The 16,031-nt window shown below is 42.9% G+C and overlaps 1 protein-coding gene across 1 annotated transcript; it reads left to right on the plus strand.

Annotated features, from left to right (window-relative positions):
- Positions 1 to 304: 304 nt before the first annotated feature.
- LOC134569211 (olfactory receptor 8H1-like) lies at positions 305 to 1,228 on the plus strand. The gene has a single exon (XM_063428126.1). The coding sequence runs from the start codon at positions 305 to 307 to the stop codon at positions 1,226 to 1,228; it is 924 nt and encodes a 307-aa protein (XP_063284196.1).
- Positions 1,229 to 16,031: the final 14,803 nt, after the last annotated feature.

Consider the following 16,031-nt stretch of genomic DNA (forward strand, 5'->3'; position numbering starts at 1 on the left):
CATAAAGAACCCTGGAGCTTCAGACAGCAAGAACTGATTGTGTGATAGGTAAGCTGTCTTATAGCTTTGCATTGTGTCTCCTAGTGTTGAGGGGCAATGCTCTATACCTTGGATAGTGTATCGGAATGCTGGGGTATCTGAATATATTATACAATCAAAATTCAAACTACAAGTATTGTAACGAGAAACATTGCTTTGCAACATACAGATTTTGGTTGTCATTAATAGAACACATTAAACCTTGTTCAAAAATATAATTGAAGCAATATTTCTTACTTTTTTTCTGCAGAATGAAAGCAAGTTAATGGAAAACCAGACATCAACAAAAGACTTTCAGATTTTAGCTTTTTCTACTAATGAGGAGATACAACCCATTCTCTTTGTATTCTTTTTCTTTATTTATTTAATTGGACTTCTAGGAAATGTAATTATAATTACAGTGACATGTGCAGATGCCCACTTACATACCCCAATGTATTTCTTCCTTTGCAACTTGTCACTCATAGACATATTTTACACCACTACAACCCTCCCCAAACTCTTGGACATTTTATTGACAGGCAATCAATTAATTTCTTTTGTTGAGTGTTTCACTCAGATGTTCTTTTTCACTTTTGTTGGGAGCATTGAAGTTGTCTTGTTGTCCTCCATGGCGTACGATCGCTATGTCGCAATTTGCAACCCCTTACAATATCATCTTATTATGAACACAAAAAAATGTGTTTTAATATTAGTTGGCATCTGGATTCCGGGATGTTTAAATTCAGGCATGGTCACCTTGCTTGCATCAAAATTATCCTTCTGCCATTCAAATAAAATACAGCAGTTCTTCTGTAATGTTAAAGCTCTAGCACAAGTTGCCTGTTCCAGTACAGAATTTGACATTATTATCTATATAGAAGTGTTGTGTCTTGGACTTTGTCCCCTTTTAATAAGTTTTGCTTCCTATTTGAAAATAATAAAAATTGTCGTATCCATTGGGACCACCAGTGGCAGAAGAAAAGCTTTTTCAACATGCACGTCCCACCTTACTGTACTTATCCTATTTTATGGGACAATATTGTTCATGTATATGAGACCGACTTCACAGTACTCTGATGAATTGGATCAGGCCTTCTCGGTGCTGTATGCCGCTGTGGCCCCTATGTTAAACCCCTTAATATATAGTCTAAGGAATAAAGAGGTAAAAGATGCTATGATTAGAATCATTAGTTTTAAAAACAAGTAACTTAAGTACATTTAGATTTTAATTGTAGATTATGCTAGCTTTAGTGTACCTATAATCTTAATTTTATTAATGACAGGAGGCGAGTATTTGCTTAAGTCTCTCTTTACTAGAACTCCACAGCAGCACAGAAAAAACAACCAATCAGAAAAAAGTTAGGTACTATAAAACTCCCCTCCCCATGCATCATTTCCTCTTTCAAGCTGCGACAAAAACAGAATAAAAGGCAGAGAACATCATGGGGAAGAAACGAAGTCCTAGACACGAAATATAACGACGTCCACCATCCAAGAGTAATCGTCAAACTAGACAGTGTTGATGGACTGTAAGCTGAAACGAGAGAAAAACAGAATCGAACAGGTTGATTATCCAATGAAATGTACTCTGAATAAACATGTGTGCACCCATGTAGCAACCAAAATGACCTTAAATTCTAGATATCCCAGCCCTACTTATGAAAGAAAAGACATAAGAGCATGCAACAGGTAGCAGAGACCACAAGCAGAGTTGCATACGTACCTGATCAAACCAAACTATAAACATAGAACAAGGGAGGGATAAAAATGGGTGGGAAATACTCGCCTCCTGTCATTAATAAAATTAAGATTATAGGTACACTAAAGCTAGCATAATCTACAATTTTATAACATGACAGGAGGCTTCGTATTTGCTGTTTCAACGCTCAGATCACCAATCCAACGCTGGTTGTGTCGCTGGTACCTATTCCAGGAGATAGCGGAGTAATCCTAATTGTACTTACCAACTGCGAAAAACGACAGTAGACGGATCAATGAAGATGTCAGCCGATGAAGCATCTCAAAACACAGAAAAAACACCATCTGCTGATAGATCCAACAAACTTGTTGTTGTCACCCGCTTCCTAGCGGTTGGGACCTGAGCTTGCAAACTGACCTATCAGCTATATTCCTGTAATTGTAAAAATAACGAAGGCCTTTTGCGGATGCAAGGCCGCGAGAAGAAATTGCCACCTTGTCTCAACTCTTGATCTGTAGGGTGGTTCCTTCGATCGTGTCAGGGTCATCCGGCGACGCGATCTTGCAGGTAGATCCCCAATCACAAGGAATGTGTCTAAGTCCACCACCAAGACGCAATATAACCGAGTATGATCCTTCGTTCACTCCTGGTCTACCTGGTGAGATGTCTCATCCGAGAATAAAACTGTAGTGTTGTCAATTAGCCGTATCCTAAGTGATTCCGACATTCCAAATGGACTGTGTAATCCTCGGACTCTGTAGAGAAAAGATTCCAAAAGGACGTCCAGTCATGATTCCGAACTGAACTCGTGTGGAGGAACAGTGGTCGACTAATTTCTGGAATAGAGAATCCCAGAAATATTCAAAGGGATGGAGAGTGCAAACCGGAGTGCAGATTTCCATCCAGGTATGTCCTCGCCTAAGAGTGAAAGGCGTCTGTGTAGGAGTCGGGGTACCCCAGGTACTCTCCCAAGGTCACGTAGGTCTCCTCGACGGTAGTTGAAGAGTAGGTTAGCGTGAATCAAAAAGCAGAATGGCTCCCGCGAGGGGTAAATAGCTAATAGACGGAGAACCCACCAACTCCGAATCCTGTTCGCCAGGTAAGCGTTCCGAGGAGATGGGGCCGTCCTGCCCCCTTCTCCCAAGATCGTATGATCAGGGAACTCAAGCCAACCGGGATGTCCGGTCTTACCATGTGAACCATGTGTGCGGTTACCTAGGGACCGGATAACTGGCCTTCCTTAATCTTGGTACCCGAGCAAGGCAGTGTCCTTTCGCTCCATGAAGGTTTCCGTAGCTCCTGTCATCTTGACATGGGAGAAACGGTCTGCGCGGTTGATCCGCAATAGTCTGGATATCCAAAAACAGAAAGCAGGTTTCCGATTTATAAGGTGCAGAAAATACCAAAAACCTGCACTCTCGTAATACCTGAGGCCATCCGTTAGCCGTACTATCTCCAGTAGTGTGTGTACCTAAGTGATCCGGACCCAGTAGAGCCCTCACAGGAGATAGAATAGAGGGATCCAGACTAAATTTATATCTTGTATGACTAGGCAGTCCTCTATAACGAAATCAGTAGTACGGGCGTCAGATCTAATCGAATGCAGGAGGGACGCCCCGCTATGCAGTCACCGATGTCTTGCACAGGTACAAGCCTGTGTAGAGTGTCGAGTGTACGAGAGAGCCGCGTTCTCATCTAATGAGATCGACTAACGTGATAGCGTCCGGCCGATAGCCTGAGCGGCCGCGCCTGTTAACAACCAAAACAGTAGGGTTTACATCCGTGACCGGTTCCTTCTATGAGAACGTGTCCTCCGAACATGTACTCTGTATCCAGCCCAGTATTCGGCCGAGGTTGAGGGAGGGCTGCGCCCTCCAATAACGAATCAGTGTCCGTCCTGTATCTGAGAGGGTACGCTCTCTGTTCCTGAAAATAAAGTATTCTTGAATCGGGATGATGGAGGGCCGCACCCTCCTGTGGTCCAAACTAGAGTCCCTAGAGAATCAGGGTGACCAATTGCAGGGTACACCCAATACCAATATCAGTATAAGGCTGATGGCAATCCACGGAAGAAAACAACAATGGAAAAGAAAAAACTACCAACTGTCCGCCCGGATCCCGTGCGCGCGCGCGGGGTCCAGGACGACCGTTGGTAGCCGGAGGAAAGCTGGAGACGTTCTCCGCAATCCACAAGCACCCGGGAGGTCGGGGGAGGTCAAGTCAGGCCTCTCGACGACCCGAGCGAAAGGAAAAAGAAGTTACGAAAACAAAAAATTAACGCAGATAAGAGAAAAATACATAAATTCTTGAGCACCGATCCTTGCCCGTGCGAAGTCTTCCTTGGAGATGTATGACCGGGTACCTTATAAAAAACCCTGCCCTTCAGGCATGAGGTTTAGGGCCTTCACCCTAACCACCGTATTCAGATGGCCGTATACTGGTTTCCTCTTGGATAGGTTGGCAAAGATGCCAGTCTGGACACCTGCCTATTTCCATGTCACTGGTGGGCACCGGCATTTCCCCAGTGATATTCCCCCAGGTCTGCGGCCTAGCAGGGGTACGGCACCCAGACATAACAGGCCGTCTTAATAGGTACCGACATTCTTAATAGGCACAGACGTAGTCGGCCGTACTTATGGGCACAGACATAGCAGGTCGTACTTATGGGCACAGACATAGCAGGCCGATCTTATGGGCACAGACACAGCAGGCCGATCTTATGGGCACAGACATAGCAGGCCGTTCTTATGGACACAGACATTGCAGGCCAATCTTATGGGCACAGACATAGCAGGCCAATCTTATGGGCACAGACATAGCAGGCCGATCTTATGGGCACAGACATAGCAGGCCAATCTTATGGGCACAGATATAGCAGGCCAATCTTATGGGCACAGACATAGCAGGCCAATCTTATGGGCACAGACATAGCAGGCCAATCTTATGGGCACAGACATAGCAGGCCGATCTTATGGGCACAGACCTAGCAGGTCGATCCTATGGTCACCGACATAGCGGGCCGTTCTTATGGCACAGACATAGCAGGCCGTTCTTATAGGCGCAGACATAGCAGGCCGGTCTTATGGGCACAGACATAGCAGGCCATTCTTATGGGCACAGACATAGCAGGCCGTTCTTATGGGCACAGACATAGCAGGCCGTTCTTATGGGCACAGACATAGCAGGCCAGTCTTATGGGCACAGACATAGCAGGCCATTCTTATGGGCACCGACATAGCAGGCCGTTCTTATGGGCACAGACATAGCAGGCCAAGCCTGAATTGTGTATTATTGTTATATTATGATAACCTGTTATTCATATAGCGCTCTCCGATTCCGTAGCGCGTTACAATGGGTATGGAGTGAGCAATGGGGACCTCCGAGTTTCAGCAGAGGTCCCTAAAAAAAAAGGCAGATCCTCAGAACATCCTGTGACATAGGACCTCTAGACGCCAACCCATAGGCAGCGTAACGCCGTATGAATAACCTGAACCGGGACTCGCAGTCCCTCAATGCCCAGCAGGCAAATAGTGGTATTCCATCCGTATGGGGTATAAGCGGAAGTTGTTCCAGAGACTACCATGTCCATGAATGTAAGATGCACTGAGCAATACTCTCCGTAAACTGCGAATTGGTATGCCCATGTTCACACAGATCTGTGGAAATTTCTTATCATATTATAGATTACCCTCATCATACCACCTGAAGGGTATTGAAACCATGGGCACGTCCAGGAGTAGGGCTAACGATAGCCAACTCAATGAATTCCCCCGGGAAACTGGCAAAAAATTATGGTATCAGCGTAGACTGGTCTCCCTTACCAGTTTGAGTCAGAGCCAGGTCTGTAAGCGAGAAAAATATGCCAGGGACAGAGAAATCATACCAGAGTAGTCTCACAGAGACTTCCAGCTGGGCAGAAAAAATATATACTGAGACGGAGATGAATCCTAGAGCTAACTGGCACTGTAAACACCCTGTACAGAGTCTGTGTAACTGAGTTCATATATATCTGCAACTCACAATAACCTGTGACGTATCCCATCAGGCACTCACAGAAACCTGTAGATATACACTGACAGTAAAACTCACAGCGATCCGTGACATACACCGTCAGCAAAACTCACATCGATCTGCGATGTACACAATCAACAGAAACACTCAGCAATCCGCGCTATACACCGACAACAAACCCACAGTAAACCGTGATACACACTGTCGGTAAAACTCACCGAATCTGTGATATACACTGTCCGCAGAGCAAACTAACATGTGATATCCACTGTCAGTAAAACTAATGTGTGATCTACACTGTCAGTAAACCAATATGTGATATACACTGTCAGTAAACTAACATGTGATATACGCTGTCAGTAAACTAATATGTGATATACGACGTCGGTAAAACTAATATGTGATATACATAGACAGCAAAGCAAAGCTAAAATGTGAGCTCCACTGTCAGAAAAACTAAATGTGATATACACTGTCAGTGAGACTAATGTGATATACACTGTCGGAAAGACTAATGTGATATACACCGTCAGAAAAACTAAAATGTGATATACACTATCAGAAAACTAAAATGTGATATACCCTGTCAGTAAAACTAATGTGTGACGTACACTGTCAGTAAAAACTAATGTGACATACACTGACAGCAAAACTAATATGTGAAAAACACTGGCAGAAAAACTATGTGCTATATGCTGTCAGTAAAAACTAATATGTGGTTGTCAGAGAAAAACCAGAGCAAGACAGAATATCCAATAAAAACTCACAATATACAATATATCTGAAGAAGTGAAAAATGCCCTAAGACACACAGTAATCTGTGAGATATATGCTGCAAATACCTAGTACATGGGAGGAAGGCATGGGATGCAGCGCAGAGCCCTCCGTTCCACACAAAACGGAAGGCAATCCGCCGGGGAAAAAGCAGGGCAGCGGTAGCCGCGATCCGACCACCGTGGGCGGAGGAGAGGCCGCGGGTAGGTGCACACTCCTCCACCCGGTCGGCCGCCTGCGGCTCTGTGAAGAAGTTGAGCGCGGCGGTCGGCCATGTGGTGGACGGGGCGGCCACGTGTGTGAGTGGAACGGCCGGCGGGTACTCGCGTCCGACCGCGAGCACCTCGGTCGCCGGAATGGAACTAGGGGAACGGGGAAATCAGGGGGCAGCCAGAGGCTAGTCTCCTGAAACCCCTATACCGCGCAGGCAGCCCGCGGAAAATGGCGGGCAAAGAGAGTGGGCAGTGAGGGGAGGGAGGGAAGACATGCAAAAACAGGGAAGACCCCCAAGAACTCCCCTAAAACTACCACATGGAAGGGAAGAAATCCCTAAGACGACAGGGGAAGCAAAGGCAAGGGAAGAAGAAATATATGTAAGCAGACAATGACACAAAAAATAACATAATATATAGAAGTACAGAACACATGGTACTAAATAAAGGTACAGATAACAAATAAGTAAATATACTAAGAAATCAAATATAAATCCTAATAAATCATAATACAACCCAAAGCCACCCACATAAGCAGGAGGCAGTGGTACTCTGACCTGTACTGATGCGGAGCAGCAAAGAAAGAGGAAATGATGCATGGGGAGGGGAGTTTTATAGTACCTAACTTTTTTCTGATTGGTTGTTTTTTCTGTGCTGCTGTGGAGTTCTAGTAAAGAGAGACTTAAGCAAATACGAAGCCTCCTGTCATGTTATAAAATTCTCTTACATTATGCTGACAAAAAAATAATAAATTGTGCTATCTCCTTTACAACTCTTCACTTGTATTAAAACTGACACACAAAATGCATTTCTCCAGCAATGTTCATTACACAGAGGAACACACTTTTTCCCCAAGGCTATTGGGGAGAAAACAAAACCAAAACAACTAACCGGATTCCTATCCACTTTCCTCTGCCTAGCTTACTTCTCTGTTCACTTCTGGATGATTATAAATACATTTGCAGGATTCCTAGGTAAATTGGAAGTATACTGTCAGTAGAGATCACAATACACGCACATAGACCGTTCCCCATTACACACTGACTGCTGCTACCATAGACATATAATACCTAGATGCGCATTGACCGCTACTTCCTATTGGCGCTAATGAGCTGCGGGACCACCTTCTTGGATCGGTCACCCACTAGAATACAGGACACAAAACAAAGCATAAAGCAATGCATTAGATGCTGCAGTTTATCGTAACCAAGATCTCATCGTCATTTTAATGTGAGAAATTACTGATCTATACCCACCCCAAGACATAATCTATACCCTCCCATTGCCCAAAACTCACATCATCAACAGTCGATTTAATCCCCTAATCAGCTCCTCTTCTAGAATTAATCATAAACAGCTTGCCTGCTAATGTCATCTATAACAGGGTTAACCCACAGGATACGTGTACAAAGTACATATTCGCCTTACCGGAACTAGATCCTTTACGACATACATGTGGGGCAAGGGGTAGATTTTGGAGACTTTATTGAGATTTACATCTTTTTTAAGGTGCATGCCAAGGTGTTTCCACCATTAATATTCATCGCACAGGAACCACAGATACCTGTAACAGAGTTCCCATTTAGAAAAGTGGTGTGATATCATTCACAGAGTCTGGATATGCTCATTATTAAAGCTTTACCTTCTCTGCATGATCTGTGGAACGTCAGCGTTGGATCCATCTCATTCTTAATCTTAATTAAAGAGTCCAGCACCATGGCACCACACCTGAAAACACAAGACACCAGGGGAAGGTAGGAATAAACACACACAGGTTGGACACATTTTTTTCTTTATATATATATATATTTGTGTTTAGCAAACCATAAGTGTGAAGACAACAAAAAGATACATAAGGGATATAATATGTGGCATTTCTAACTGACACGGAGAGGTCGTGATACATGTTATAACACTGATACACCGGCCAACACTTCAATTAATTGAATTTTTATTTTTTTAAATGAATGTAACTTTTTACCGTTCTTCACAGATGAAAGATCAGAGCTGGCAAAATATCACAAGGCTTGCAGATAGGTCTAGGTTAGGAGAAATGAATTCAATATTTGCAAATCTTGCAAAATGTACTTTGCAAAACAGGAACAGACGTCATGTTTCGGAAGCCTAGTAATATAGATTCAATATTATATTCATAGACATATAATACAGTGCTCTGGCATTCTTGTCCAGTACAGTAACGTTACAGAAGCACGACCGGCCCAAAATGGCGCCCACATTTCTCGCTCCCCAGAGGTCAATGCGGCGTCTAGGTATTATATGTCTATGGCTGCTACACCAAGCAAGCTGTCTAAGGAGTCACACAGCACAAATCAGAGGCTGCTTTACTGCAGAAGCAGTGAACTGCTGCAAGAAAACCTCTGATTGGAGGAGGGAAGGCGAAGAGCAAGCTAGGAGATGCTCCTTTGATTGGCTAAAATTCAGTGAGTAAAACTAGCATTTTGATTGGTCATTGGTAGTCTAGGGTTAGAGTGCACAAAGCCTCATTGTTATGGCAATGCAGGGCTCTGTAGAATGCTTGCCATCTTTATTCAACTTCCACCCATTTGTATTCATTTGTCTTATTATTATTATTATTATTATTATTGCCATTTATATAGCGCCAACAGATTCCGTAGCGCTTTACAATATTATTAGAGGGGGGATTTAACTATAAATAGGACAATTACAAGAAAATTTTCAGGAACGATAGGTTGAAGAGGACCCTGCTCAAACGAGCTTACAGTCCATGGGAGGTGGGGTAGAAAAGACATTAGGACAGGAAATAGCAATCAAATAAGGTGGGAGTGAGGCAAAGCTGGAGGAGAGAGTAGAGTGCTGCTCTTTAGGAGAGAGCAAGAGACAGGTATGTAAGGAAGAGGTTACTCTAGGAGGCCATAAGCTTTCCTAAAGAAATGGATTTTAAGACACTTCTTAAAGGATTGAAGACTAGGGGAGAGTCTGATAGCAGTAGGCAGGCTATTCAGTTAATGTCATATGCAGTTAATGTGGTATTTGCACATTGCACGTTCAGAGGTTGGAACATGATAGTGTTTGAGAATAGAATTCTGAGTGTCAGATGTGTTTACTGTTAGAACTTTCCCCTAAATATGTATATACAAAGTAGCTATCAGTGTGTCACTCTGTCTACCTACCTGTCATTCTCTGTGTGACTGTCAGGTTTTGTATGTCTGCCTATCTAGCTACTTGTCTCTCTATCCATCTATCTATATAATCTATCTTTGTCTATCTAATCTATGTATTTATTCTATTTATCTGTCTATATCTCTCTATCTAGTATATCTATATATCTGTCTCCATCGATTTATCTCTCCCTCCCTGACTGCATAAGTTCAAATGATCATTACAATTTCCACGTGGTAGGTTACACATTTGGGAACATTATTCCTACGTAAAATAAAAGATCACTTACACATTTCACCCAATATTTCAAATGGAGAAAAAGGGACACTTATTTTAGGATTGTGGCCTAGAGGGGTGGCTGCTGTGTTCTGCCATGATGTACTTGAAATTAGGCAAAGTAAAACATATATTCTGAATAGTTATATTTCTTTAATCATCACTGTTTAGTTGATTAACTTAGTGAATATAAAACAGGGGGAAAATACTTTCCATAAATCCAAATGGGAAACAATAGTATGTTTAGTTTCATACACTTTATAAATATTTAAGAAACACTACAGTGCCCAGCTTAGGTCCTCGGCACCTCTGTTAGAGCAGTGAAGAGGTGATTTTACTCATCTTTTACCCCATGCCACGCCAGTATCGTCGCAGCAGACTCTGCCTCCATGTCTGAGATCAATTTTGATGAACTCAGCCAATCCAGTAGGCACATGAGCGGCAAAACACAGTGATGTACCAATGAGTATCTTCTCATAGAGATGCATTGAATCAATACATCTCTATGGGGAAGTTCAGCTGAACGCCAGTGCTGCACAGACAAGGAAGTAGGGCTGGCACTACCATCATTCTACCGCCTTAGGACACACCGACTTAGGAGACACAGGATCTTTTTGACCGGCAGGAGAGAGAAGCACAGCATTCCACCTCAGGTGATCACACATGTATCATGGCCGATCTATCCCCGTCTCACAGGAGTGCTACAGACAGGGTAAAGGAAACCGAAGATCCCCTACAGCGGTTCGCGGCTTGGCCATGCTACAAGGAGGGATGTGAGCAGGCACAAGGGGGTAAGACAAATAGAAGCAGCTGTGAAACACATGGAGGGGCTGGGGGGAATGAGACACATGGATGAGCTGAAGATGGAATGAGACACTTGGAGGAGCTAGGTGGAGATGAGACACATGGAGGGGCTGGAGGTGGAAGACACATAGGGGTTAACAGCGAGAGGCTGTGGGGAGAAAGAGACACTCCCCCTTCTTTTTGTCCTGTGTTTTCCCCAGCAGGACATTGTCCTAGGGACACTGCTAGATGAGTTTAAACTGAATTCGAAGTCTTGAGTGGTCCTGGCTTTATGACATTTGGGAAAATAGGGAATACCTACTGGATCTCTCAGAAGCAACTGACTTGGAATCTGATTTGACCCACCTGGCCACCATGGAGGGGGAGCTTTAACTGGATTACAAACAATTGTTTGACTCTGCACAGCAGGAGGTACCAGAGATTGGAGATTTAATAGACCTTACATCTGAGTATGTTGATCAGGTAGATGTGGAAGGAACCGTATTCTCCACACCTGAATCACCAGGATACTGGGCCACCATCTCAGATCCCCCATGTCCTGGCAGTTGCTGGGAATAGAGATAGTCGGTCTCCCTCCCCAGTTGCAGTTTTCATTACAGGAAGAGGAGACAGTTGGGCTATTTCTCCAGCAGCAAAGTGAAACACAGGGAGAGGAGATGGTCAGTCTTCCTCCCCACCAGCAAAGTGTAACCCCAGCAGAAGAGCTGGCATCGGGACAGAGGACCACTGGCGACAACGGAGCTGGAGAGCAAGGAGATCAACCATCTAGTGAAGGTGGAGTTCAAGGAGTGCGCAATTACCCCAGCTGAAGCGGTGGTATCTGGGCAGAGCACCACTTGCCTCTGCCCAAACCCACTGGCAAACCACAAACCAGAGGCATCAGACACAGCTGGCCCCACAGAAAAGCGGTGTTAGGATTACAGTATGATCCAGCATGTAGAATTGTATAACACAGAGGACTGATAGGTAATGTATACCGGACCTTAGAATGGCCGGACTAACGTACCAAAGAATAGTCAGGAATAGCCGAGGCCAAGGGATACAGAAAGAGACACAACGATAAGGAAAAGCCAGGAGTCAGGGATACCAGAAAACAGGGAAGTCAAAAACAATGCCAAAGTCAAATAACCAGAATTACCAAAATAAATAACGCGCTCTCGGACAACCACAAGGGAAACCTAAATACCCCTCCTCTAGATCTGATAGGCTGTAACCGGCCTTTGACCCCAAAGTCAGTTACCAGGTTCCTATTTGCATAATTGCTGCTCAGCATTAACCCTTCTGTGGATTGGGTTGCTGCTCGGCACAACTTTTCCTGTTTGGACAGTAAATGTCATTAATCACATTTTTATAAGCGGATGAATACGTGACAAGTGGATCCAAGGGCAAAGCACGGCTAACCTCACACACACTTCTCCACACGCACTGGGGGATATCCAGTACAGGCGCTTGGGACTATAGTCTCTAACTGTAGTCCACAGGAAGGCTGGACAATGAGCTCAGATCCCCAACCCCATGTCAGAGGGGGCTCAGCCATTCTGCCTTCCCTCCAGCGGCTGAGAGAGATCCTGGGAGACGGGACAGTGGGCACGCATCACCAGGTATATGCTTCAGTAGATGCAGAGGTCGGCTGGGTGAGTGCTGATCTTGCATGGGCAATTTGTTTGGGGTACCGATTTGGTGATAGCCTTGGTGGGCTGAATGTACTGACTAACTTCAGGTTGAACTCGTCTAGGGTCTCCTTACGAATGGGGAGAAATATGCTGGAAACAATCCTGGGCTGAAGACACAGGGTTCCAGATTTGCTATTGGGGTGTATAGGTGTCACAGTGGCCCCCTGAGAGTGGAGTCATATGGGGATAGGTTTAAGTTTGGGAGGGGGGCCATGGCAGATTCACTGGGAACTCCATTTCTTAACTTCCAAGTCCCCATCTTTGCCTGTGCAGTCAAAATTCCCTGCACAGGCCCTGCAAGGAAGCACCTCAAGTGGCTGTCTGAATGACTGCCACTAGAGGTGTTCCAATGCACCATTGTAAAAAAACGACTTTTTCTTTGCAGGGACAGGATATAGACATGCGAACCACTACATTAGGCTGTAGCTATACTGGTGACAATAGTGCCCCTTTAACTTAACAACATATACTCTGGTTTCTTTGTTTTACCAGACCTGAGAAACCAAGACAAAAGAGGAGTCCAGGGCTGGTCCAGATCATTTCCAGGTAAGCCATCAGAGGAGTATAAAAGAAGGTGGGGTGTGAGCTCAGATTTATTTATTTTTTTAAAAAGGGAAAAGTGGCAGCAATCCTTGGTAGGATAATCTTGCATTCACAAATAATAGCCGCTTCAATGCATAGCAGCTAAAAAAAAGTTTATATAAAAAAGTTTCTTTGTGGTAATAAAAATCCTAAAGGAGTGAGAAAAAAGTATTTCACCCACATCAGTGTTGGTTGCAGTGTATATGCACACTGCAAGTAGTGCTCCGAGTTAGGTATTCCGAGTAGGTATTCTGGTGCAAAGGTTTCTGCCTTGTTCCAGCTACCCGGTGGCTGGTAGAAGGATCAGCTGAAATCTAATCCCCACTACCAGCAGTTGTCAAGCGAACCTGGAGAGACTCTACCCTTCAGGACTCCCAGTAAGCTGGAACAAGATAGAAAACCTTTGGTATGAAATTAAGTTTATTCATTTGACCTATTTATCACTTGTTTTTAATCATATAGTAATACATTATATTGTGATATCAAATTAGTTTGATTATCTTTGCACCAAATTTTATCCCTAATCCCCTCTGCTATATTATTATTATTTTTTCTTCTCTCCCTTGCACATCCTCACTCTTTATTATTTGGCATCAGAGAAGTATACTTTGCAAAAGCTGATAACCGAGTATCAATCTGATTCCAAGGGTACGATGCAGTTAAGCAGGATCCAAGTAGTATTATGCTAATAAATTAAATCCAGGATGTTTCAGGTTTTGTCAGTTCAGGTTGGAAGGTCGGGTTCAAGGAGACACATTAGGAGGAAAGGAGTTAACCGGAGGTGTTTGCAGGCAAATTCCTTAAGATTTAAAGAAGTGTGGGCAGTTTTAGTTTTGGTATTATAAAGGGGTATCTAATGGAGAGAAGATTGGATTACCAGAACAGACTCTACAATCTAGCACTGATAATGATACAGGTAGTGTTTATAGAGGAAGGTGATTGGATAGACGTTATTTAACCCCTTAAGGACACATGACATGTGTGACATGTCATGATTCCTTTTTATTACAGAAGTTTGGTCCTTAAGGGGTTAAAGGAGTAACACTTGCAGAATAAATGCTTATATACTAACGCGATATTATCTTTTATTGTATTATGGAAGAATATGACAGTGGTCCAGGGTGGGGCTGTTTGCATAAATTTTAGGTGAATTACTAATAACAATTTTTGCAACTAAAATTTATTTAGAACAAGAACAATGTACAACAACTGATTTCTAAACACATTTATTGTAGTTGAAAGACACACTATTTGTATTATTGCTTTTGAGCTCTGTTATACACTCAAACACAGCAACAGTATGGAAAAAAACAGGCAGATGGATTTTGGATCAAAATAGGGATGCTTGGGAAGTGTACTTACAAGTTAAAGCAATAAATAAAAAGAAAACAGGGTACAGGGATGTGACTGTGGGATTACTTAATGAAATAAGGACCTATAAGTGGCATTGGCTGCATCTTTCTATCTTATGTATTCTCATAGATTCCAATTTCATATAAATTAAATGATTTATACAGTTCCGTGTCAGTCTATTAAGTATATGATCAACAGTTTGTCATTAAAGGAACAGTTCAAGAATCATAACCAGTACATTTCTCTGTAGCAGTTATGGTGCCAGAAGTCTTACCAAGGATGGTGCTCTGCCACTCACTTAGTGTAAGCAGTCAATCCCTTTAATACTGATTTGTGGTTTGGCAACCTTTTTGGGTACCGTTCATTTACCGTTCAATTTTGTATGTTTGTTTGTGTGTTTTTTTTTCTGCTGGTTTGTCTGTGTATCTGTCTCTTTCTGAGCTCTCTACCCTACTAAAGGAAAATTATGTCATAATTTGTTTATTACATCACCATGTTTGTGCATGTCATCTTAGAGCATTTCTTAGTTAAATATTCTTAAAGCAGAAATCCTTTATCCATTCGAGGTAAACTTGTAAAACATGAATTCAAATTTTCATTGTGACAGAGCTGTTTTATAACTATAAATCTTGACTTATTTTGGCTTTTTTCTTAATTTTTTTTCAGAACGAATTACTATTCTGGAAGCCTTGCCCTTCAATGAAAATCATAGGTTGAAGAAAATAAAAAACAACATAAATTTATTGCAAAACAGTTGGCTAAGGGTAGACTGAGAAGATGGGTAATTTTCCACTGTGCCGCATTGTGATGGATGACGCAGACAATAGTGATGGTAAGTAACACAAAAACCTGTGTACTTGAAGAATTATACTGACCTCTAAGGTTAAAACTAAAAACAAAGACTAATTAAAAACCTGCTTACCATACTACCTTGCCCCCCCCCCCCCCCCCCCATCCCCCTCCCTCTGTCATGGTACTACTTTTAACTTTATGTTGTTGACTAGTACATGTTAATTATACTTTAAAAAAAAAAGTTTATTTTTATATAAAAAAAATGCATGTTTTTTTTAATTTCTTTTGATTTCAGAAATTTATTTTATACAAAAGTGTACACTGCCTTTCATTATCTCCTTTACAGACACTCCCTTTCAAAAAAGGACCATTGCCTACCCATTGTATTAGAACGTTTTTTAAATAGGCCAGAAATTTACAACACTGCTTTCAAACAGGGGGAGTCGAGGTGGCGGGGGTTATTCTTAGAGAAGATGCCTAATACAACTTTGATCTCTGCCCACAATCCATGGAAGAGGTCTTGCCTCTGCTAAGCCCTACAAATTAAATGGATATAAAGTGAAGAACTTTTAAAAGCAAGAACCTAGTCAGGGAATTTGTTTACCCACCCTAGCCATTAATCCATTATGAGGGAAGTAAGGGAATATGCCAAGCACCATTGCTACTACAGCATATCCCCCTCACCCATCATGC

The sequence above is a fragment of the Pelobates fuscus genome, chromosome 7, assembly GCF_036172605.1.
Source record: "Pelobates fuscus isolate aPelFus1 chromosome 7, aPelFus1.pri, whole genome shotgun sequence".
Classification (NCBI taxonomy): domain Eukaryota; kingdom Metazoa; phylum Chordata; class Amphibia; order Anura; family Pelobatidae; genus Pelobates; species Pelobates fuscus.